Source organism: Micromys minutus, assembly GCF_963924665.1.
Source record: "Micromys minutus genome assembly, chromosome: 4".
NCBI lineage: Eukaryota > Metazoa > Chordata > Mammalia > Rodentia > Muridae > Micromys > Micromys minutus.
This window is the reverse complement of record NC_137973.1, coordinates 34,830,044-34,853,702: the sequence shown is the minus strand read 5'-3', so window position 1 is coordinate 34,853,702 and position 23,659 is coordinate 34,830,044. Positions and strand designations below refer to the sequence as shown.

General features: G+C 37.6%; 1 protein-coding gene across 1 annotated transcript in view; it reads left to right on the top strand.

Annotated features, from left to right (window-relative positions):
- Positions 1–23,659, top strand: part of MAN1A2 (mannosidase alpha class 1A member 2) — a 150,737-nt gene that overhangs the window by 101,800 nt on the left and 25,278 nt on the right. The window contains exons 9-10 of the mRNA XM_080915464.1: positions 12,043–12,158; positions 15,863–16,082. Of these exons, the coding sequence (XP_080771590.1) occupies positions 12,043–12,158; positions 15,863–16,082 (336 nt within the window). The remainder of the gene's footprint in view (positions 1–12,042; positions 12,159–15,862; positions 16,083–23,659) is intronic.

The window sequence follows — 23,659 nt, the reverse complement described above, 5'->3', positions numbered from 1 at the left end:
CCTCATCTGCAGTATAGTCCTTTTCCTCAGCTATACCTTGGAGTGGCCATGTCCTCATTTTTACTACACTGTAAAGGTCAAGCATAAGTGCTGGGAACTGAACTTAAGTCCATTGGAAGACTATCACGTTCTCTAAACCACTAGACCAACCAACCATCACTCCAGCCCTTATAAATGACATTTTTTATTTGAATATCTAATGCTAGTTAGCCATAGAAATAAGTTGTCTTTAATGTATTAATCATAGATCACTTATTTATTTTCAAATCCGCTATGGTTTGTTTGCAATTAGTTTTTAAATCCTATTACACTTATAGGATCCTTCTGATTAATTGCACAGAAAACTAAAAATGTGATATTCTTGACTTACTCCTGACTTTAGGAAGAAATGGAGTTTTCATTGTTCTGTATAGTGTTAGCTGCACATTGTTTGCTTTTCAATTATTTGTCTATTAGGTATCTATTACTAGGTTAATCAGGAGTTTGTGGTGGTAGGGCTTGCTGGAAGTTTGTATCAGAAACAGTAGATTTTACCAGGTGCTTTTTCTGCTCACCCCTCACCTTTTTTTGTTAGTATAGTGCCTTATATTAATTTTATTATTTTGATTAGTAAATCTGTCAAATTCTATAGAACTGATTTTATTAGGAAATTGCTCTATGAATCTTTCTATCTTATTCTGACAGCATTGTAATGATTATCTCATAGATTTAGTTGTGAAGCATTTTTCCTAGTGTTTTGATAAGAGTTTGTGTAGAATTGTATTGCCCCTCTTTTAAGAATGTAATAAAACTTAATGGCATTAAATCAATCACACAGTCTAGGCTTTTCCTTTGGAAAAGTTAACTAGTTTCAAGTTTTTGGACAGAGAAAGCTTTGGTCAGGCTCTTGAGTTTGGCTATTTTTCTGTCTATCGGAATTTGTTTATGTCATTCCTTTTAAGTTTTAAATTTTTCTTTTCCTTTCCTTTTTGGCTTTGGGTTAACTTAGTTGTTGCTGTTTCGTTTCTTGAGGTTGAAACTGAGGTTCTTAATGTGGGGACCTTCTTTTTCTGGTAAGATTCAGACTAGGTCCTCCAGAATTCTGGTAGCACCCTATACATTATGATACAGTGTGCTTTCATTTTCTTTTGAATTTACAACTAACTACCAGACTCAAAAGTTTGGGCCATTATTTCTTGAGATAATATTTATCCTCTTTTGCCTTCAGAGATTCAACTGGTTTTTGTGTTTTGTTCTATTTTTATTGCTTTGCTTTTTATAAAAAAAAATTGTTGTTGTAAAGTTTGTTTTTGTTTTTGCTGGATTATACCCAAGGCCATATGCTGCCTAGTAGGCCCTCTATAGAGTACGAAGATAAACTGCTAAACCTTTGGGGGTCTTTTGTTTTGCTTTGTTTTACTTTATTGAGCAAGGCTTTCATGTGCAGCTTGAACAGGCCTGGAACCAATAAATATCCCCTTGCCTTCTTCAGCTAGTGTCATGGGCATTTTCCAGTGTGTGTGTGTGTGTGTGTGTGTGTGTGTGTGTGGTGTGTGTGTTACTTTTGTAAGTCTTCCAGGTCAGCTACCCTTCTCTGTACAGTACCTATTCATCCGTTCGATTCATCCAGCAGTTTTTAAATCGCTGATGTTGTGTTTTTCATGTCTAGAAGTTCAACATGGGTCCTTTATGTCTTCTTTGTCTTTACTTTTTAGACATATATAACAATAATAATCGTTACCCTCATATCCCTTCTGCATAATTAATACCATCTGTGCCCATTCTTATCCCCTCACTTGGTTGTTGTCCTGGCTCTCCGAGTGTCTGTTAATATTTGACTATATGGCACATGTTATGAATTTTACAGTGCTGTGTGTTGGATATTTTTTGTATTTCTGGGCCTCTAGAGGAATGTAGTTAAGTTGACTGGAAATAATTGTACTATTTTCCTGCCCTGCTTTTGTGATTTGTGTACCAGGTGACTCTGGTATATTGGTCAGTCCTGGGTCATTATTTCCTCTACTAAGGCAAGATAATTCTTAGTATTTACTATATATCTTGTGAATTATGAGTATTTCTGCCCTAACTGGTAATAATTGGAACTTTCTCAATAGTCTTCATTTTCACCAGACAATATTTCCTCCTGATCTTTCATGGTTTTTTGTGACCATATTCCTGGGATTCTGTTTTCTTACCTCATAATAGAAAGCATAGGAAAACAAAAAATAGATCTTTTTGGGAGTTACTAAAATATAACCCTTTCAGCTTATTTAGTTTTATCCATTTTATTTTGGTCTTAGAGAGGCTCTTTTGTCCAATGTAAGACAGAAATCATCAAAACTGGAAAGATGGCTCAGTGGTTCAGAGCACTTGCTAATCTTGCAAAAGACCTGAGTTCAGTTCCCAACATTATACAGTAGGCAAGCTTAACAACATCTTATAATTCCAGCTCCAGGGGATCCACCCTCTTTCTTCTCCTTCATAGACACCTAGATATGAAAGACAGCTTACAAATGAAAATAAATAGTTTTTTAAGAAAGCAGTCATGATTGGGAATCATACATGCCAGCGAGGTTTTGCTGTGACTTGTACTCAAGCACAGAAGGGTTCCTAGTTCCAGGAGGCAAGAGATATCCCTAAAAGCAGTCCTGCAAAACCCTCAGTCTACTGCCATGCGCCATGCCAGGATACTGGTTTATTTAACTGAGCACTGGCAGTTGTTAGTTGGCATGGCAGTATGCTCATGCATGTTGCTCTCATCTGTACTCTGCTCTCAGATGATGGTGGAGGGCTCAGGAAGGCCATAGCTGAGTCAGATCTGGGCATGCTGTATGTCCTTATGTTCTAGGAAAGCCTTGGGGAGGAGTCATAAGCTCATAGATACTGGGGGAAGGAGGTAAATACAGCTTGTGTTATAGGCAAGAAACCTTGATAGGAGGGTGAGGACCCTCCCTGTTCTGTCCCAGTTCTTTCCCTAGTCTCACACAGGTTTTTCATATATACCTACTGGTTGCTATCCTCAATACGCAAGGAGAAATCCTAGTAGATCTCTAGTGCTCTTCTCTTCTGCAGATTTCTCCTCTCTACAGAATGAGTGAAGTTCTGAATATGGGGATGGCTATGTCAGGAGCCTCAATGCCTCTGCCCCACAGAGTGGCAAAGCCTTCTTCTGGTCCATGTGTAGATGTTGACTGTGTGTACCAAAAATGTCGTCAGCATCTCTCTTTGCACTCCTCATCCCCAGACGTTTATAGCCTAAATATTGTTCCTCTGTAGAGACTGACACTACTAAGGTTACCTAGCCTCTGCTTCTTATTAATCTGTATATAAGAACTGTTCAACTGTATATAACAAACATGTTGAGCTTTTGGGGGTGCTGGGGTTCTTCCATTCTAGTGCTTAGACTACCTAACCTCAGCTTTTATGTCTGTGTGAGTGCTGTTTCTGCAGGGATCCAAGCCAAGGTCCCAAAGGACTTGACTCCATTCAAGGAGACTGTACTCCTCTTTCATGTACTAATGTATTTCATTCCCAGCTTAATTTCTTCAGTTCAGGGGACGTATAGGACTTGGTCAAATTTACTGTTCCAGAGTCTGTAAACTTTCTTGAGGGAACAGCTTATGAGTAAGTAAGCAGGACTTACTTTATTTCCATCTTTAAGAAATTAACATCCTCTCTGGTCTGATGCTGACTATCTGGAACAACCATTGCTTTATTTTATTCTATAGTTTTGTTGTTTAAGATTACAGGGTGAACCTCACAGCAGTTGCTCTGTTTTGGTCACACATACCTCCAGCAGTTCCTAATAGCTTACTGTCTTCCTATTTATTGTGTTTTTTTTTTCAAATATGTCATACTTACTATGTTACTTGTAAACATATCAAGTGATTGCAGTATTGAAAAGGAAAAAAAAAAACAATTCAAATACCTTCAAAATAATAATAATATCCTATAGGAAACCTCTGGTCCAGTGCTTGCATCAAGCGTAAGGCCTTGAGTCCAATCCCAGAGGTGCATAAAATGGATAAAGTGAAGTAAAATAAAATAGTACCAAAATTCTTATGTTACCATAATATTCCCAGTAGCACCTGTCAGGTCTAACAGTGATATGGCATTTGCATATTTCTCACACATTTATTTACACTTATAACTTCTCTTCATTGCTTGTACTTTTTGGTGGGAGAAAGAGGGAGGGGGAAAACACTGTTTTCATTCTTCCTATTACCATTGGCCAAGACTCCAAGGCTACAGATTTAATGCCAGAAGAAATAAATTTCTCTCTAGTTTCTTTTTGAAGGCACACAGAGCTATGGATTTTTCTCTTAGCACTACTTTCATTGTGTCCCATAAATTTGGATATGCTGTGCCTTCATTTTTATTAAATTCTAAAAGGTCTTTAATTTCTTTCTTTATTTCTTCCTTAAACAAGTTAACATTGAGTAAAGTGTTGTTCAGCTTCCATGTGTATTTGGGCTTTCTGTTATTTTTGTTGTTATTGAAGACCAGCCTTAGTCCATGGTGATGTGATCGGATGCATGGGATTATTTTAATCTTTTTGTGTCCGTTGAGGCCTATATTCTGATCAGTTACATGGTACCATGAGGTGGTACCATGAGGTGCTGAGAAGAAGGCATATTCTTTTGTGTTAGAATGAAATGTTCTATAGGTGTCTGTTAAATCCATTTGGTTCATAACTTGTTAGTTTCACTGTGCCTCTGTTCAGTTTCTGCTTCCATAATCTGTCCATTGATGAGAGTGGGTGTTGAAGTCTCCCACTATTATTGTGTGTAGTGGAATATATGCTTTGAGCTTTAGTAGAGTTTCTTTTATGAATATGGGTGCCCTTGCATTTTGAGCATAAATACTCAGAATTGAGAGTTCATCATAGTGGATTTTTCCGTTGACAAGTATGAAGTGTCCTTCCTTATCTTTTTTGATAACTTTTGGTTGAAAGTTGATTTTATTCTGAATTAGAATGACTACTCCAGCTTGTTTCTTGGGACCATTTGCTTGGAAAAAAAAAATTTCCAGCCTTTTACTCTGAGGTAGTGTCTGTCTTTGTCACTGAGGTATTTTCTGTGTGCAGCAAAATGGTGGGTCCTGTTTACATATCCAGTCTGTTAGTTTATGTCTTTTTATTGGGGAATGGAGTCCATTGATGTTGAGAGATATTAGGAACCAATGATTGTCATTTCCTGTTATTTTTGTTGTTAAAGGTGGAATTTTGTTTGTGTGGCTATCTTCTTTTGGGTTTGTTGAAAGAATATTACTTCCTTGTTTTTTCTAGGGTGTAGTGTCCCTCCTTGTGTTGGAATTTCCCATCTATTATCCTTTGAGGACTGGGTTTGTGGAAAGATATTGTGTAAATTTAGTTTTGTCATGGAATATATTTTGGTTTCACCATCTATTTTAATTGAGAGTTTTGCTGGGTAGAGTAGCCTGGGCTGGCGTTTGTGTTCTCTTAGGGTCTGTATGATGTCTGTCCAGGATCTTCCAGCTTTCATAGTCTCTGTTGAGAAGTTTGGTGTGATTCTGATAGGTCTGCCTTTGTATGTTATTTGACAGTTTTCCCTTACTGCTTTCAATATTCATTATTTTTTTTGTGCATTTGGTGTTTTGACTATTAGGTGATGGGAGGAATTTCTTTTCTGGTCCAGTCCATTTGGAGTTTTATAGGCTTCTTGTATGTTCATAGGCATTTCTTTAGGTTAGGTTAAGTTTTCTTCTATAATATTGTTGAAGATATTTACTGACCCTTTAAGTTAGGAATCTTCACTCTCTTCTATATCTATTATTTTTAGGTTTGATCTTTTCATTGTGTGCTGGATTTCCTCGATGTTTAGGGTTTAGGATTTTGCAGTTTGACTACCGTGTCTACCTCTTGTACTGTGTTTTTGATGCTTTCATCTATGACTTCTGATCTCTTTTCTAGGTTTTCTATCTCCCGGGTTGTCTCCTTTTGTGATTTCTTTATTGTTTCTACTTCTATTTTTAGTTCCTGGATGGTTTTGTTCAATTTTTTTACCTATTTGGTTGTGTGTTCCTGTAATTCTCTAAGAAGTTTTTGTTTCCTCTTTAAGGGCTTCTACCTGTTTACCTGTGTTGTCCTGTATTTCTTTAAGGGAGTTATTTATGTCCTTAAAGTCCTCTAACATCATCATAAGATGTGATTTAATTCAGAGTCTTGCTTTTTCAGTGTGTTGGGGTATCCAGGGCTTGCTGTGGTGGCAGAACTGGGTTCCAGTGGTGCCAAATGGCCATAGTTTCTGTTGCTTCTGTTCGTGCACTTGCCTCTTGCCATCTGCTTGTCTCTGGTGTTAACTGGTACTGTTGTCTCTGACAGTGGATTGACCCTCCTGTAAGCCTGTGTGTCAGCACTACAGGGAGACCAGCTCTCTCCCTGTGGGATCTGGGTAGAGGGAGCTGTAGCACGGGGTTAGCTCTCGGCACAGACAGAAACTAGAAGGATCCTGTCCCAGACTGTTCCTCATGTTTTGTGTCCTGAGTGCTTGAGTAGGTTCCTCTTAGGTCAGGAATATGAGTAGAAATGGTGGTTTCACCTGTGGTCTCAGGTGTGTTAGCACTTCTGTGAGACCAGCTCTCTCCTTTATTGTGTATTCTTAAAATACCACTCCATGTTGCTCTTTTGTTTTTAATGAATGAAGTCTACACATGTATATAAATTCTATTCAGTGGTTGACCTTAGACTTTTAAGGTCATTCTTAGTAATTTTCTAACGCCTAGAATTAACATTGTTGTAGTCTCCTTCAGAATGCTATAAAAACAATGCGATGTACTTTTCATGGCTCCATACCCTAGCCCTCACTGTGGACTTGTTTCAGATTCTTAATTTCTTTGTGTATTATTACTGTTTATGTATGTCATTCTTTTCTTGTAGATCAGTCTTTCTTCTCCCCTCCCTCTTTTCTCTCTCTCCTTTCCTTTCTTCCTTCTTTAAGTTCTAAGAAAATGTCCTCTAGCAGTGAATGCTCACTGTATTGCTTTTGTGTCACAGTGACTAAAATATCTGAAAACAAGTTAAAGGAAAGAATTCTTTATTTTGGCTCACAGCTTCAGAAGTTTAAGTTCATTATGATGAGGAATAGAGCTGTTCTTTTCTTGGCAGGTAGAAAGCAAAGAAAGGGGAATACAGGAAAGGGCCAAGGTATGGTACAGCCATCTACAAACACAACACAACACCTCTGATCACCTCCTTCCTCCAGTTAGCACTGCACTTCGTATCTTTTAATCACATTTTAGTAATTTCATTATAATCACCATATCTTTCCATTTCTTCTACTACACCCTATCTGACCTATGCTCAAAATCAGAATGAAAGTACAGATGGAACCAGGAGTGTGGCTCCATGATAGAAAGCACTTGTCTAGTATGTTTGAGCCCTCAACTGCATCCAGTATACTTATAAAACTCTCTTTACCTCTTTCTCATTGAGGAAAGGGCACTGATCTGTTGGCCTGTGTTCCAGATAATGACTTCTTCCAGTCCCTGAATTTTATTTCCAATTTCTTCCAACTTAATATAAGCATTTGAACTTTCCAGTTCCATTTTTACAGCAGCAAAGTCCTGGATTACCTTTTCTACCTCTTTTTCAGTGAACTGTATCACCATGATACCAAAAGTAATTTCTTATGTGGCTGTTAGCCGCCAAAGACAGTGTATTAGTTGTTTACTGCTAAGGAGCAAATAACTCTAAAACTCTTTGGCTTGAACTCTACCATTTCTCTACTAGTGTGAAACTTATTAAGTCAAGAGAGCACTGGGAATCGTGGAGCTAATCACCAAGAATAAAAGAAAATAATTATCTAGAACGGAAACATAAGAGTCTTTAGTCTGAATAGTGCCTAGCACAATGAATATGGAGTGGTGGTAGTGCTTTATGTAGCTAATGTTAAAAAGAAGATTCTAAGCTTCAGCCACAGAAGCTGAATGTGAGGAAGTGGGAATATATCGAACCTGCAAACTAGCATCAGGGCTGTTACTAGTCAGAGTGGATTTGGATAGTGTTGGGACAGTACTTTCAAGAAGCTCTGAGGGAAGATTATTTCTGCCTTTGAACTTGAAACCCATATAATTATTATTTAAAGATTTGTTTATTTTATGTGTATGAATACACTGTTGCTGTCTTAAGACATACCAGAAGAGGGGATCAGATCCCATTACAGATGGTTGTGAGCCACCATGTGGTTGCTGGGAATATTGAACTCAGGACCTCTGGAAGAGCAGTCAGTGCTCTTAACCACTGAGCCATCTCTCCAGCCTAAACCTATAAATGAAGCAGCAATATAGTAAAAACTTTCTTAAAAAATGAGATCTTTTATCTGACACACTATTTAAGAAAGTTACTCAGTAAATCTTGTGTAGCCTAAGGTGTGGGATTAAAGATCCAGTATGTGTAACTATGGAGAGCAAGAAGAGATCTCACAGTAACAGCTGTGGAGGGTGCCTAGAGGTGATCAGGTGGGATGGAAAGCCTTCAGGGATAAGAGGAGATGGGTACTGGCGCATGTCACTGTTGGGAAGCTGGACAACTTGCAAGAGCTACGCAAGAAAGTAGCAAAGTATGAACACAACAAACAGCTCTCATGGCCCTTAAGTCCTTGGCAGAGGTAAGAAAAGATGATGAAGGGAAGGGGAAGCAGTTTTGTGTGACTCAATTTTCATGTAGCTGAAAAGTTGAGATTATAAAACTGCTAACAACAATGTGCCAGCCGTTTTGATCTGTCTGTTGTAAAACAGTTCCTCTCCAGATGTAACACTGCTGCTTCTGTGCTTATCACTAAACAGCCTACAGAGGATGGGCAGTCTCTGTTCCATTGCATACATACATTGTGACTCTTCTACTCCTTCATTTCTGCATTGTTTGAATGTTTTATAAGTAACAGACGTTTATGGCTTTTGTGATAATAAAGTGTTAATGTGAAGGGGATTTTTTATACAAAAGGTATAAATTACCCTATAAACCCATCATCATTTGGCCTAGTCTATTCTTTTTTTTAATAGTCATCTCTTCTTAAATGTAAACATTCTCTATTTTGTAACCCACTAGAAATGTAGCTATAGATATATTCACTCTGAAACTGAGCCCCTTCTCCTCCAACCGTCTTCTATGACGCTCCATTTAACTTTGAGACTCGAGCAGAGGAACCTTTACATACTAGCTAGAAGAAAAGAATGGTTCTTAGCACATTACGTTCATAGATCTTAGTTAACAGTGATGGCCATTGTATAGTCAAGCACATTAGCAAATGTGGTAAGAAAGGTTAGAGAAGTGGTTATCTTTAGGGATAGAGATTGACTGGAGGTCATGTGAAAGTCCTTTGGATGCTGGGAATGTTCTGCATTTAAAGCTGTGTAATTGTATGGATATACCTTGTGTTAAAATTTTATCTAAAATTTTTGCTTATGATTTCAGAAAAATAGTGAAACAAATTGGTGTTTAAGTTATAAGTGAATTATATGAACATTCAGTGTACTGCTCAAGCCTTTTAACCCATTTGTTGCTTTCTACAAAAGAGCTTGATTTTGGGTTACATGAAATGACATGTTCTCAGGCAGTGTATTTGGATATGGAGTTAAAGTGTAAGGCCCCCCTCTCCCCGAGATAATCACTGTGACTATTCTGTTCAAAGACTTTGTACCCTATTGTTCTTCAATATATAATTTTTAGCAATGTCGAACTATAAATATTGTTCTGAACCTGCTCCCTTTCTACACTTAGGGTAAAAATAGATACCCTTCAATATGAGATTATAGACATGTTTGATTCCTTTTCATTAGCATGTATTGCACTGTACTACATTTATACTCTATTTATCAACTTCCCTAGATATTTCAGGCTGTGTTTAACTTTTTACAAATGGAAACAGTTCTATAATGGGTTTATTCCGCCACTATTTGGGTTTTCCAGATATTGTTACAGGATAATTCCAGAACTAGGTACATATATTAAATATGGATAATAGTAAGTCTTTTAAAATGCTTGAGAGATGAGGATATAGCCCAGTAGTGGAGTACTTACTTACCCAGCATGTACAAGGCCCTAGGTTCAATCCTTAGCTCCATGGATGGATAGATAGATTGATAGATAGATGGATGGGTGGGTGGGTGGATGGGTGGGTGAATGGATGGATGGGCTAGGTGGATGGGTGGGTGAATGGATGGATGGGGTGGGTGGATGGGTGGCTGGATGGATGGGTGGGGTGGGTGGATGGAATAAAATTTTATTTCTCTCTGTGTGTCACTCACTTGTTGGACTATAAAAAGGACTCGGGCAGCTAAGGGCACTAGCCATGAAGTCTGAGGATTGAATTTGATTCTTAGGACCACTTGGTGAAAAGAGGGAATAGCCCCCATACACACATGCTGTGGTGCATATGGCCATTCGTATACACAGATAAATAAGTGTAAAAACTCTAAACATATTCTTAGGGACCTGCTAGATAGTAGTCAAATCTTGCTTTTCTCAGTAGAATTTGACTTATCAGATTACTGGAATTGAGTATGTTTTCTTAGGTGATGAGTGAGTTTTGTTTTGTTTTTCTTTTTTGTTGTTAATTTTTGTGTCCTTTCATTGGTCATACTTTTTGATTAGAGGTCTTTGCTTAGGACATTACCTTTTTCCTGTTATGCATGCTGCAATTACCTTCTCCTAGTCAATCCTCCTGATTTTTTTCCTCATATTTTTTTCCTTCTAATTTTAGTTTGTGTCATAGGAAATTAAAACTTTTCTTTTATAACTCCTTCATTTCGGATTCAAAAGCATCTGCCTAACAAAACCAGATGTATTCTCTTCTGTTATACTTAGAATTTTATACTGCTAATGATCCACAGCTATATTCTGTGAGCTAAAAAGATTTAAAAAAAAAAGCCATTTCCTGTACCCAAATGCAAGTTTTCCTCATAAACCGCTAAATACCATCCTTGCCTTCTTATGCTAATACTGTCTGATTGGCTGGAGGGTTTCCACGTGGTGAGGCATTTTTCTTTTCCTGTATAAACAATTGGAATTTTATAATAAAATCCTGCAGGACTTGTGGAAAGGGAGGGATGGCAGTGTGTGCTTGCCTGGGTGCTCTAGAGTAAAAGTGACAGTTAATAATATGCCCATGAAAGACAGTGTTTACTAATGTATTGAATAGTAATTAAGGACAGAATTTAATAGCTAAGTACATTACAGAAAAATACATTACCTTGATTTTGGAACAGGACTTTACCATTAGATATTTTATAGAGATATTTAGGAAGGGGTATTTTCTTGTTTAGTATCAAATATAACTATCATTTAAGAATGGCTTGTGTGTTTTAAGCCATTATTATATAAAAGACATTTTGCTGTGTTTTTTTCTTTTTAAAAAAGATTTGTTTTATATATGAGTACACTATTGCTCTCTTCAGACACACCAGAAGGTGGCATCAGATCTTATTACAGATGGTTGTGAGCCACCATGTAGTTGCTGGGAATTGAACTCAGGACCTCTGGAAGAGCAGTCAGTGCTTTTAACTGCTGAGCTATCGCTCCAGCCCTCCCCCCTTAAACTATTCATTCATTCATTCATTCATTCATTCATTCATTCATTCATTCATTCATTCATTCATTCATTCATTCATTCATAGAAAAGGTTTCTCTGTGTAGCTCTGGCTGTCCTGAAACTGGCTCTGTAGACAGGCTGGCCTCAAATTCACAGAGGTCCACCTTCCTCTGCCCCCTTTGAGTGCTGAAATTGAAGGCATGAGCCACAACTGCCTGGCAAAATATAATTATTTTACATCTGCAAAAGTCTGGTTGGATGACAGAGTACAAACTATGGAATTTAAGAAAAAGACTCATCAATCTAAAATCTGACATATAGAGGGAAAAAGGTTTTCTAGAAGATTAGACACATGTATTATGTTGTACTCCTCCTTGACTAAGTTTGGGATATATTGAAAGTAGGCATGGCACTGACTAATCTGTTAAATGATCTTCATTATTGAAAGGTATTATTTTAATTGTCTTTATCTTCTTTTCCCCTCACCTATATCCTCTTTTCTCTTTTGCTACAGATCACACATCAGTTGGTGGTCTGGGCGATAGTTTTTATGAATACTTACTGAAAGCATGGCTGATGTCAGATAAAACAGACCATGAAGCAAGAAGGATGTATGATGATGCTGTTGAGGTGATTATTGTTTGAATCTTTTCTTACAGTGAATGTATGTACCGGGTACTAGATAGTGACTGGACAGATGTAACCGTTTTACTATAGGCATCTAGGAAATAATGTACTATATATAAACATTGTGCTTGTTCACTGTAGAGTTTCTAGTATTTTAACAGGAAATTCTTATATTAAATCTTATTTGTGACATTTTAAAGAAAATAGGTGAGTATATGTAAAAATGTATAGAACTTCATTTAAATTACATTTGATTAATTTCTACAGAGACTGGTAAAGCTTGACTTCATCCTTATCTGTAAACACTTCTTTCAAGTGATGGTCTCAGCCTACACGCTGTCTTTGAATAAAGAATTATAATGGTAGCCACTTGTATAGTGCTCTCCTGGTGACAGGCATTGTTCCAGCCCACTTACATGGATGATTCCAGTTTACACATGGAGACCTGAAGATACAACAGCAGCATTCAGGCAGCTTGGTGAAGGTCAGAGCTGGTGAGAGTCTGGAACTGAGCTGTTGGCCTACAAAGCCTGTCTTCATCATGGAATTATATTGTTTCGTATATATGTATGACTGTTTAAAACTTAGCTCATTCTATGAAAATTTCTAGGAAAAAAATTACAAAATAGAAAAATGTCACTCATTTAATAAATTGCTGATATCTGCACAGGGATAGCATACTCCTTTAATCCCAGCATCCCACAGAGGCAGGTGGATCTCTGAGTTTGAGGCCAGCCTGCTCTACAGAGAGAGTTCCTTGACAGCCTGTCTCAGAACAACAACAAAAATTACTGACTTTCTGACCCATTGTAAATGTGTATGCCCTTAATCATTTTAATGTAACAGAATTCTTCTAATATCATGATCTATTTTCAGCATTGTAATTTTGTAATTTAAAAATCTTATTTCCCATTTTATATCCTTTGTCAGTATCTGATTTGCCACCATTGTTTTTAAAAATTGCTTTGATGTGTAAGTCAATGTGTGATGCAGACTTTGCTCACTGTGGTCGCTCAGTAAATACTTGATGAGGGAATATGTTAACTAATAAATGGAGCTAAAGGCTGATAAAGAATCTAAATCTATATGAACTTTATAAGACTTTTAATGAAGCCTTACATTTTGAAGAGCAGCAAAATTTTATTTTTCCAGCTAAAATTTAAGCCTAGAAAAGGAGTGATGTAATTTTTTTATTAATAGGTGTCATTGTTTTGAAAGTTAATCTTAAAATTTTATGTTATCGTCTATTAGATATCTCATCTACTACACACACATGACTTTACATATCTGTTTTCTCAATCCTGTTTTTAAATTACAATGGGTTCCTACCATTTTTATAAAAATAATAATTGGTATAATTGGTCAAATTTCATTGTAAAACATAATCCCAAGTAAACAATTTTTGCAGTTACCTTCAGCAAATATTCCTGTTAGGAGGCATTATTTTTTAATTGAATGCATTTGTTTAAAATGCTTTCATCCCTGTCCTGTTCTCTACTCTGTAGATTTCCATAATTCTGGTTTCTTCAGCTTAGTATTGTTAAAGGTTTTAGATCAAACTTAATTCAGTTTTTTAAATTTTTAAAATAGTGTACAAAGCATACATTTTAATGACCCTTTGGCAGTTAAGAGGCTGTGGTAATACTAGTGAAGATGTTTAAGAGCAATGTAATTATTCCTGACTGCCATTCAACAGCTGCACTTTATGTAAGACATTGTTAAACTCTTTAGGGAGAAGAATGCAGTACAGTTAATTTCAGGAGTCCCAAGGGCAGTTGAGATAGTTTAAGGTGGTTAAAGTCTTCACCACCTTTTCTCTAGTCTCAGTAAGTTAATGAGCATGTTTGGCTGCCTTCTAGCATAAGACAGTTAGTGCCACAGATTACAAAACAATGTACGTATTATGTAGAAAGTCAGAACTCCCCAGGTATGGTGGTGTACACCTCTAACCCCAGTGCTTGGGAAGAGGCGGTAGGGGCAAGCACACATCTGTGCGTTTGGAACTAGCCTGAACTTAATGGTAAGACTTTCTTTCAAAAACAAAAAACAAAAGTATATTATAGCCAAGTCTCTAGGTAGTTATTGTGTATGCTTAAGCCATGTTAATACCATTCAGCTGCAAGGATGAGAAAGTTAGCCCCTCTTTTCTTTCTCTCTCTCTCTCTCTCTCTCCCTCTCTCCCTCCCTCCCTCCCTCCCTCCCTCCCTCTCTCTCTCTCTCTCTCTCTCTCTCTCTCTCTCTCTCTCTCTCTCACACACACACACACACACACACACACACTATTATTGTGGTCTAAAAAACCCAAAGACTTAAAATCCAGTGGTCATTTGATTATTAGCTACTATTTTTTGCCCTTATCTGTCTGATTTAATTATCAAGAGCACCATCATCTATAAAATTATTTATTGAATGCATGGTATATTATAGCATGCATTTTCATTACAGAATATAAGGTGGATGTCTTCTAGAGCTGGTGTTATTGAACATGCAGAAAACAACCCATAATCAACATGCGAATTAATCCTTGAAGAAATACATCTCTTATTTCAGAAATAAAAGTATGGCCCATCTCAGCAGACTCTTGAGGACACAGTCCAGAGGAGGAAAGCTCATAAAATATTTCATTATTAAAGTTGTTTAACTATACTTTTCTTATAGTAAGTGTAGTATAAGATATTTTCTTTGCTATCCCATTATTTCAGGAGGATAGCCTGTTCTGTTGTGGCCTCCTTTTATCTATGACAAAACATTCAAACAGATTAACTGACTTTGAGAAACCAATTTCCTAAGGACTTATGGATGCTTATATCAAATTTCAACTAGTTTTGAAAGCCTCACCATGTAGAAGGTTATGCTTTTTGAAGGTAATTTTGCTAAGTTGTTTAGTTACGTGAAAAATTAAGAACAGTTTTAATCAGTTATTAAAATATCATTTAACATACTCAATCTTTTGTACTTGTTCAGTTTTTGTTGTCTGGAATAGAAAATTAACTGGTAGAACCTTTTAGGTTATAACTTCTTAAGGTGATTTCAGTTGTTTAATTATTATGAATCTCATTCAACTGGAGAAGACAAGCTATATATGGGGAATACCATGCAGAAATGCACTGAAAGGCTGTGCCTCTCCTCTTGTATTTTGTCTTATAATAGTGATTAGCGTGTTTGTTCCAGGTTATATATACTAGTAAGTTCCCAGTTTGTGAAAGTTACTACTTTATAAAATACCAGAATACCAAGAGTTTTCTCATGGCCAGAGATCCAGATGAAAATGACCAGACACTCATAGTTTGTGTTCTATCTTCATTTCTGTTGCTGGGACACTACCCTAACAAAAGATAATACTGAGACTTACAGTCTTGTGTTACAGTCCCTTATTGTGTCAGGTCAGGAACTTAAAGCACCACTCTATAGCCCAGAGCAGAGAGGGCCCTTCCTGCCTGATGCTGACGCCTGCATGCCTTTGCTCAGCCAGCTCTTCTCTCTTACACAGTCAGGCCAGCCTGTGAAATGGTGCTGACATATTTGAAAGGGGCCTTCCCACCTCAGTCAGCAATCCAGACAATCCTGGTAGAGGAGCCATGGCCTCAGACAACCTGATCTGGATAATTCCTTACTAAGATTGTCTTTGTAGGTGATTTTAGATTGTTTCAAGTTGACAGTTAAAACTAAAAATGTTTGTGTCTAAATCGTTTATCTTTTTCTTGTAGGCTATAGAAAAACATCTTATTAAGAAGTCCCGAGGAGGTCTGGTCTTTATTGGAGAATGGAAGAATGGACACTTGGAAAGGAAGATGGGTCATTTGGCCTGCTTTGCTGGGGGAATGTTTGCACTTGGAGCAGATGGTTCCAGAAAGGATAAAGCTGGTCACTATTTAGAACTAGGGGCAGAAATTGCACGAACATGTCATGAGTCATATGACCGAACTGGTAAGAATATTAATAAGGCTAATGACTTAATCTAAAATAACCTCTAAGTTAAACATGATTTCAGAAATTAGAAGGAAACAATATTTGTACTGTTCAGTTCAAAATCTTGCACCTTAAAATAGCAAATTTTTTAAGCTTTTATTTGAATTCCAGAATAGGTTTCCAGTATCATTTCTTAAAATTCTGAATTCTGGGGAGGAGGTTTTCTTCCTTAATATTTAGAAAATTGTAAGGACAAAAGGTAGAAGATTTGTATGGACTGATATCACTTATTTTTTAATAAAAGTCCAAAGCTATTAGTTTATATTGTTATGCCTATACTCTCAAGAAAATAAAAGGACCCAAAAGAGGGAAGTCATTATCTTGAAGGTACAGCTGTTATCTGGCTGTAAGACAGGTTGTCTTTGGTTCAATTCACTAATAATTTTTATATATTTGCTTAAGAAATTCCTATGGCATTGCTTTGGGAAAATAGATAATATTTTCTGATCCTCTGTTTTAGAGGTTGAAATGGTTTTTTCTAATTGTTGACAAAATGGTTGAAAACACAGATACTGCACACATCTGCAGATGAATATTTGCCGTACATAGAAGGCCTCCTTATAGGTACAGTGATGAAGGGGGCTGCAGCGTCTGGGTAAGACCTGCCATTTACTTAGGCTTTACAAACATGTCTTTCTAAGTGAATAATTGGTGAAGACCTACAAACTTGTAATTTCAGCTTTTAGTATCAGAAGTTGAGTTGTTGCTTTTCTGCAGTAACTGATTTTCTGTTTCAGAGTTAATTTGTCATTAAGTACTGTGACGTGAATATAATTGGCTTTAAACTTGTCATTGTTCATAAACTTACAGAGTTATTTTTATATAGTAAGAAATGGAATTTAAGGTGAAAGTGAGTCTTCAATTCTCTCATAGGCTTCAATTAGTGGTTTTACTTTTAAAAATGTAACCCAGAAGGATATTGGCAACTGTTATTTCAGTGTGGTTTAACGTTGGTATTAAGACAAAGTTAGTGGTCTGATTTGCAAATAGAATCATCAGATTTTTAGAGTAAGTGATAATATATAGTGTCAGTTATACACATGAAATGCAGGTAACAGTTTAAATTCCCATTATGCTCATAAAATCCCATTATGCATCTTTGCCACATTTTTTTGTCTCTCATTTAGCTGTTGATAGGACAGCAGTGAACATGGGTGTGTAAATACTCTCTAGTATGATGTAGAGTCCTTTGAGTATACTAGAAGGGGTATAACTGGCTAATACAGCAGCTCCACTTCATGTGTTCATTTTATTTTACTTTGAGGCACCACATGTGGATGGTTAGTTTTCATTACCAGTTTGACACAGTCTAGAATCATCTGGAGACTTCATTGAGTGCAGTCTCACTGAAGACTGGTTTATATTAGGTAGACTGTAGGCATGTCTTTGGAAGATTGTCTTGACGTGCCAAGACCTATTGTAACAGCAGGCAGTGCCCTTCCCTGGGTTTGAGTCCTGGATTGTACAAAAGAGGAAGAAATAAGCTGCACACAGCATGCATGACTTAATCTGTTGTCCTCGGGTCCTGAGCATGGATATAAGTGACTAACAGCTTCGGGTTCCTGCATCCTTGACTTCCCACTGTGATGGACTATAACATGGAATTATGTGCTCTGAACTAACCCTTCCTAGACTGTATTTGTTAGGGTGTTTGATCACAACAGGAGATGAAACTGAGACACCTCCATACTGATTTCCATAGTAGTTTTGCTGGTTTAGACTCCCACCAACAGTATTAAGGGTTCCTCTTCTCCACATCCTCCCTATTACTTATTATCTTTTTTCTTTTCCTTCCTCCTTTCCTCTCCCCCTTCTCCTCCTCCTTTTGTTTTTCTTTTTTCTTTCTTCTTTTTTTTTTTTTTTTTTGGAGCTGTCATTTAATTACACTCTTCCCTCTCATACGCCCCTCCTAACCTTCCTTCAAATTCATGGTCTCTATTTTTTTTAAATAAATTGTTCATTGTATACACATATGTATTGTGCATGCACATGCACACACACATGGGTTATATATCCCTAAATATAACTACTGTTCAGTATGACTTATATGTATGTTTTCAGGGTTGACTATTTGGCACTGGATAACAAGTTGGTGTGCTCTTCTCTGGTGAGGACCACCTCTCATGTTCCCCACTTTATTCTGTTGCCTTTAGTTCTTTGTGTAGGGTTGAGGCCTCTAGTTGGTACCACTCTTGTTGAGTGGATCTGAAGTCCAGTTGGAGAGCATTTAGTTATGACCAGGGTATTCAGCAACTACTGCACCCATAATGTTACTGTGCCATGCTGGTTTATGTTTTCTTAATCATAGATATCCAGGCTAGAGTGATGTAGAATCCCAAAGTAGCTTTAATTTACATTTCCTTAATGGCTAAAAATATTGAACATTCTTTAAAATAACATTTGGCCATTTGTATTTTTCTTTGGAGATTTGTCTGTTCATTTTATGAGTTTATTTATCAATTAAGAGTTTTATGGTTTTGTAGGTCTTTATAGATAAGTTATCAGTCTCTTATTTGGGGAATAACAGTGAGAAATTTTTCTTTCATTCTGTAGGCAATGTGCTCTACTAGTAATTTGCTTTGCTGTGAAGAAACAAACTTCTTAGTTTCATGTGGTACCATTTATTACTTCTTGGGACTGTTTCTGACTAGTCAGATCTTGCTTGTGTCCCTATAATTTCACATATATTCCCCGCTTTTCCTTTAGCAATTTCAGAGGTTCAAGTTAGAGTTAACATTTTTGATCTTTTGGGGTAAGTGAAAAATGCATATAAGTTCTCCCCCCCCCCCTTCTCTTGAAGACATCCAGTTGTGCTGAAGTTTTCAGGAAAATGGGTGGATCCTGGAAAGTGAGGTAACTCAGTCTCAGAAATGCAGAAATCATATATTCTTACTTATGTGCAGATCTAACTTTGAATGTTTGCCTGTATGTAAATAAGGAGTTGTAGAGTGGGTAAAGACTATGAAACTAGATAGGGGAATAGGAGGTTTGAGGGGTGGGGTACACTGTCATGTGATATTTGTGATATGAAAGGGGGAAGGAAGTTTCTTCTAGTCCGAACTTGTGTCCTGAGCAGACCTTGGGCACTGGTTTCACACGCATTCCCACAACACCAGAGAAAGCCCGACTCCCAGGTGCTCTAACATGCCTAGGATCACAGGTGAACCAGCTACAACATCTGCCCAAACACTCTGAGTAACTGGATCCCCCAGGATCCAGGGACGCAGGAATCCCTGCTCAGCCAGTGGCACAGGTTCCTCGCCTTCTGAACCTCTGCCCAGAGCAGACCTTGGGTGCTGGTTCTGCATTCACTCCCACAACACCCAGAGGAAGCCCAACTCTCAGATGAGCTAACAGGCCTAGGATCACAGGATTACAGAAAAAGCTCGAATTCCAGGTGATCCTATACTCCTAGGAGTACTGGAGCTCTGACACACTCAAGATCACAGTTGAGGCCACAATATCTTTTCCAACACCCAGTATAACTGGGACCCCCACAGGAAGTAGGGAAACAAAAACCCCTGCCAGTCTGAGGCATGGATTTCTTCCTACTCGTACCTATGCTCAGAGAAAACTCAGGCCTCTGGCTCCCTACCCACTCATGCAACACCCAGAGAAAGCTTGACTCCCAGGAGCTCTGACATACCCAGGATCTCAGAATCACAGGATCATAGAGACAGCTGGACTCTTAGGAGTTCTGACACAACAAGGATCACGAGAGGGACAGGCTCCAGTCAGACAGCAAGGGCAGGTAGCACTAAAGATAACCAGAAGGCGATTGGCAAGCATGAGACCATAAGCAACAGAAACCAAGGATACTTGGCATCATCAGAGCCCAGTTCTCCCACTTACAGCAAGTCCTGGATACACCATCACACTGGAAAAGTAAGATTTTGATTTAAAATCACATCTCATGATGATGATAGAGGACTTTAGGAAGGACATAACTGATTCCCTTAAAGAAATACAGGACAACACAAGTAAACAGGTAGAAGCCCTTAAAGTAGAAATACAAAAATCCCTTAAAGAATTACAGGAAAACATAATGAAACAGGTAATGGAATTGAACAAAACCATCCAGGATATAAAAATGGAAATAGAAACTAAAGAAAGCATAAAAGGAGATAACCCTAGAGATAGAAAACTTAGAAAAGAGATCAGAAGTCATAGATGAAAGCATCAACAACACAGTACAAGAGATGGAAAAGAGAATCTCAGGGACAGAAGATACCATAGAGAACATTGATACAACAATCAAAGAAAATGCAAAAAGCTCCTAACCCAAAACATCCAGGAAATCCAGGACACAATGAGAAGAAGAAACTAACAGTAGTAGGTATAGAAGAGAGCGAAGATTCCCAACTTAAAGAGCCAGTAAATATCTTCAGCAAAATTATAGAAGAAAACTTCCCTAACTGAAAGAAAGAGATGTCAGTGAACATAAAGGAAGCCTACAGAACTCCACATAGAATGGGCCAGAAAAGAAATTCCTCGTGTCACATGATAAAACACTAAATGCACATAACAAAGAATATTAAAAGCAGTAAGGTAAGAAGGTCAAGTAACATATAAAGGCAGACATATCAGAACTACACCAGACTTCTCATTAGAGACTCTAAAAGCCAGAAGTTCTTGAGAAGACGTCATACAGTCTCTAAAAGAACACAAATGCCAGCCCAAGGTACTATACCCAGAAAAACTCTCAACATGGAGAAACCAAGATATTCCATGACAAAAACAAATTTACAAAATATCTTTCTACAGAACCAGTCCTACAAAGGATAATAGATTGAAAACTCCAACACAGAAGGAACACTATACCCTAGAAAAAGCAAGAAAGTAATATTTTTCCAACAAACCCAAAAGATGATAGTCAATTCTTCTAACAACAGAAATAACAGGAAACAACAATCACTATTTCTTAATATTTCTTATCATCAGTGGACCAAATTTCCCAATAAAATGACATAGACTAACTGACTGGATTTGTAAACAGGACCCAACATTTTGCTGCATCCAGGAAACTCATTTCAGTGACAAAGACAGACACTACCTCAGAGTAAAAGGCTGGAAAACAATTTTCCAAGCAAATGGTCCTAAGAAACAAGCTGGAGTAGCCATTCTAATATGGAATAAAATCAACTTTCAACCAAAAGTTATCAAAAAAAGGTAAGGAAGGACACTTCATACTTGTCAAAGGAAAAAATCTACCAAGATGAACTCTCAATTCTGATTATCTATGCTCCAAATGCAAGAGCACCTACATTCATTAAAGAAGCTTTACTAAAGCTCAAAGCACACATTGTACCTCACACGATAATAGTGGGAGACTTCAACACCCTACTGTCATTAATGGATAGATCATGGAAACAGAAACTAAACAGAGACACAGTGAAACTAGCAGAAGTTATGAACCAAATGTATTTAACAGATATCTATAAGGGATAGAGAAGAAATGTGGGAGAGTGTAGTGGTTTGAATATGCTTGGCTTATGGGAAGTGACACTATTAGGAGGAAGTGTGTCTCTGTGAGATGGACTTTGAGAGCTCCTACTGCTCAAGCTCCACCCAGTTAAGAAAGAGAGTTCCTCCCTCCTGGCTGCCTGCTGAAGATAACTCTAATCTCCTCCTCCAGCATTAAGTCTGTCTGCAATATGCCACGCTTCCCACTGTGATGATAATGGACCGAACCTCTGAAACCATAAGCTCCCTTCAAATTAAATGTTTGCCTTTATAAGAGTCGCCTTGGTCATGGTGTCTCTTCATAGTAATAAAACCTAGACAGAAGTTGGTACCAGGGACTGGGGCATTGCTATGATAGGCCTGACTATATTTTTGTTTGGAGGGATATGGATTTTGGGATTTTAGATTTGGAAAGCAGTGGAATGCTTTAAATAGGGCTTGATGGGCCATCCTAGTAGGAATATGGAAGTCATTGGCACTAAGGGTGATTTGAACTCTGGGGGCCTGGCTCAAGAAGTTTCAGAGGAGACAAATTTCAATATGTTTTCTATAGATCTTTCTTTTGATATTTTGATGAAGAAGGTGGCTGACTTTTTGCCCTTGCCTGAAGAGTCTGCCTGAGGCTAAGGTAAAGAAATATAAGTTAATTGCATTGACAAAGGGAATCTCAAAAAAGCCTAGTTTAGACTTTATTCTATAGTGTATTCTTAAGAGGAACATTTTGATTAAGCATAGCAAGGTTAGAAAGGAAAAATGGAAAATGTATGGTTCAAAGAGTAATGGGGCACCAGGAAATAGAATGGAGCTAAAATCTGTGTTCAAGGATATTAAATGGAATTAAGGGAGTGGTGACCTTAACTCAAGATCCCATCCAGCTAAGCTTAATGTTTGTAGTTGAACAGTGATACTTATATCATGTTAGGCATTATTATGACCTGGTTATTGTTTTCATTTGGGCATAAGGAGATATGATCATGTGTCAAATTGACAAGAGATAGATTGTGATGGCTATTTTGAGTTGTCAGTTTGACTATATCTGGAATGTACTACAGTCTAGAACTTGTAAAGATCTTATAAAAATGTAAAGAAAGGCTTAGGGCCACACATGGTAGTATACATCTTGAATCCCTGCATTCATGAGACAAAGGCTTGTAGATCTCTGAGATCAAGGTCAGTCTATAGAGCAAGTTCTATACAGCCAAGCTTAGGTTAACAACTGAAAACAGAAAACTGTAAAGATGTAATAGAACAAGAGGCCCACAAACACCAGAACTCGGCAGCTTCAGCCATGTGAGTTTAGAGTCAAGAGTAGGATGGGTTAGTTACTGGAACAATTGATCCTGGTTAGCTGGAGCTAAGAAATTAATGGTGATTAAAAAGAGACCAGCATCACTGAGAGGGCATCTTTTGGGAAGTGTTTTTTGAGAGCACAAAGAAGCTGTGTTGAAGAGATAGACATTATGCTGGCATCTGGACTTGGTAATATGTAAGAACTGCCCAGTTGGTACTGGTTTTGAAGGAATGAAGAGGTCATGGAGAACAGCTCAGGCTTAGCACTGAGAGGCCAGGGAAGGCCATTGGTGAAGGTACAGCCTCAGTTGCAGTTGATCACCCAGAACTGAAGGGGTCATATAAAGGAGTTGAGGCTTGGCACCATGATCAGAGTCTGATTATCAGTTTTACAAAGCAAGTTGAACCTGCAATTCTCTCTGTCATGGTATCCGCAGAAGCGTACTGTTTTATCCATGCCTTGTACTTTTAAGTCTTTCACTGATTTTTCTTGTTTTTGTTCACAACTTACATACTTGGACTAGTAAGTACAGTCCTAGTTTTCCTATCTCCCAGCTGATTAGTCTATACTCTGCTGCATTTTTCTTATGGCTCTTTTATATATTTTTGCCACCATTTTAAAAAATTCCATCTTCTTCTTGGTAATTATTTCTGCTACTTCATAATGTAATTATTGCCTTCAGAGTTTGTTTCACTTTTATTGTCGGAATTAGGATTAGAATGAATTTAAAATGAATCATTCTAATGTATCTCACCATGTGGTGTACATAGCAGATTTTAAT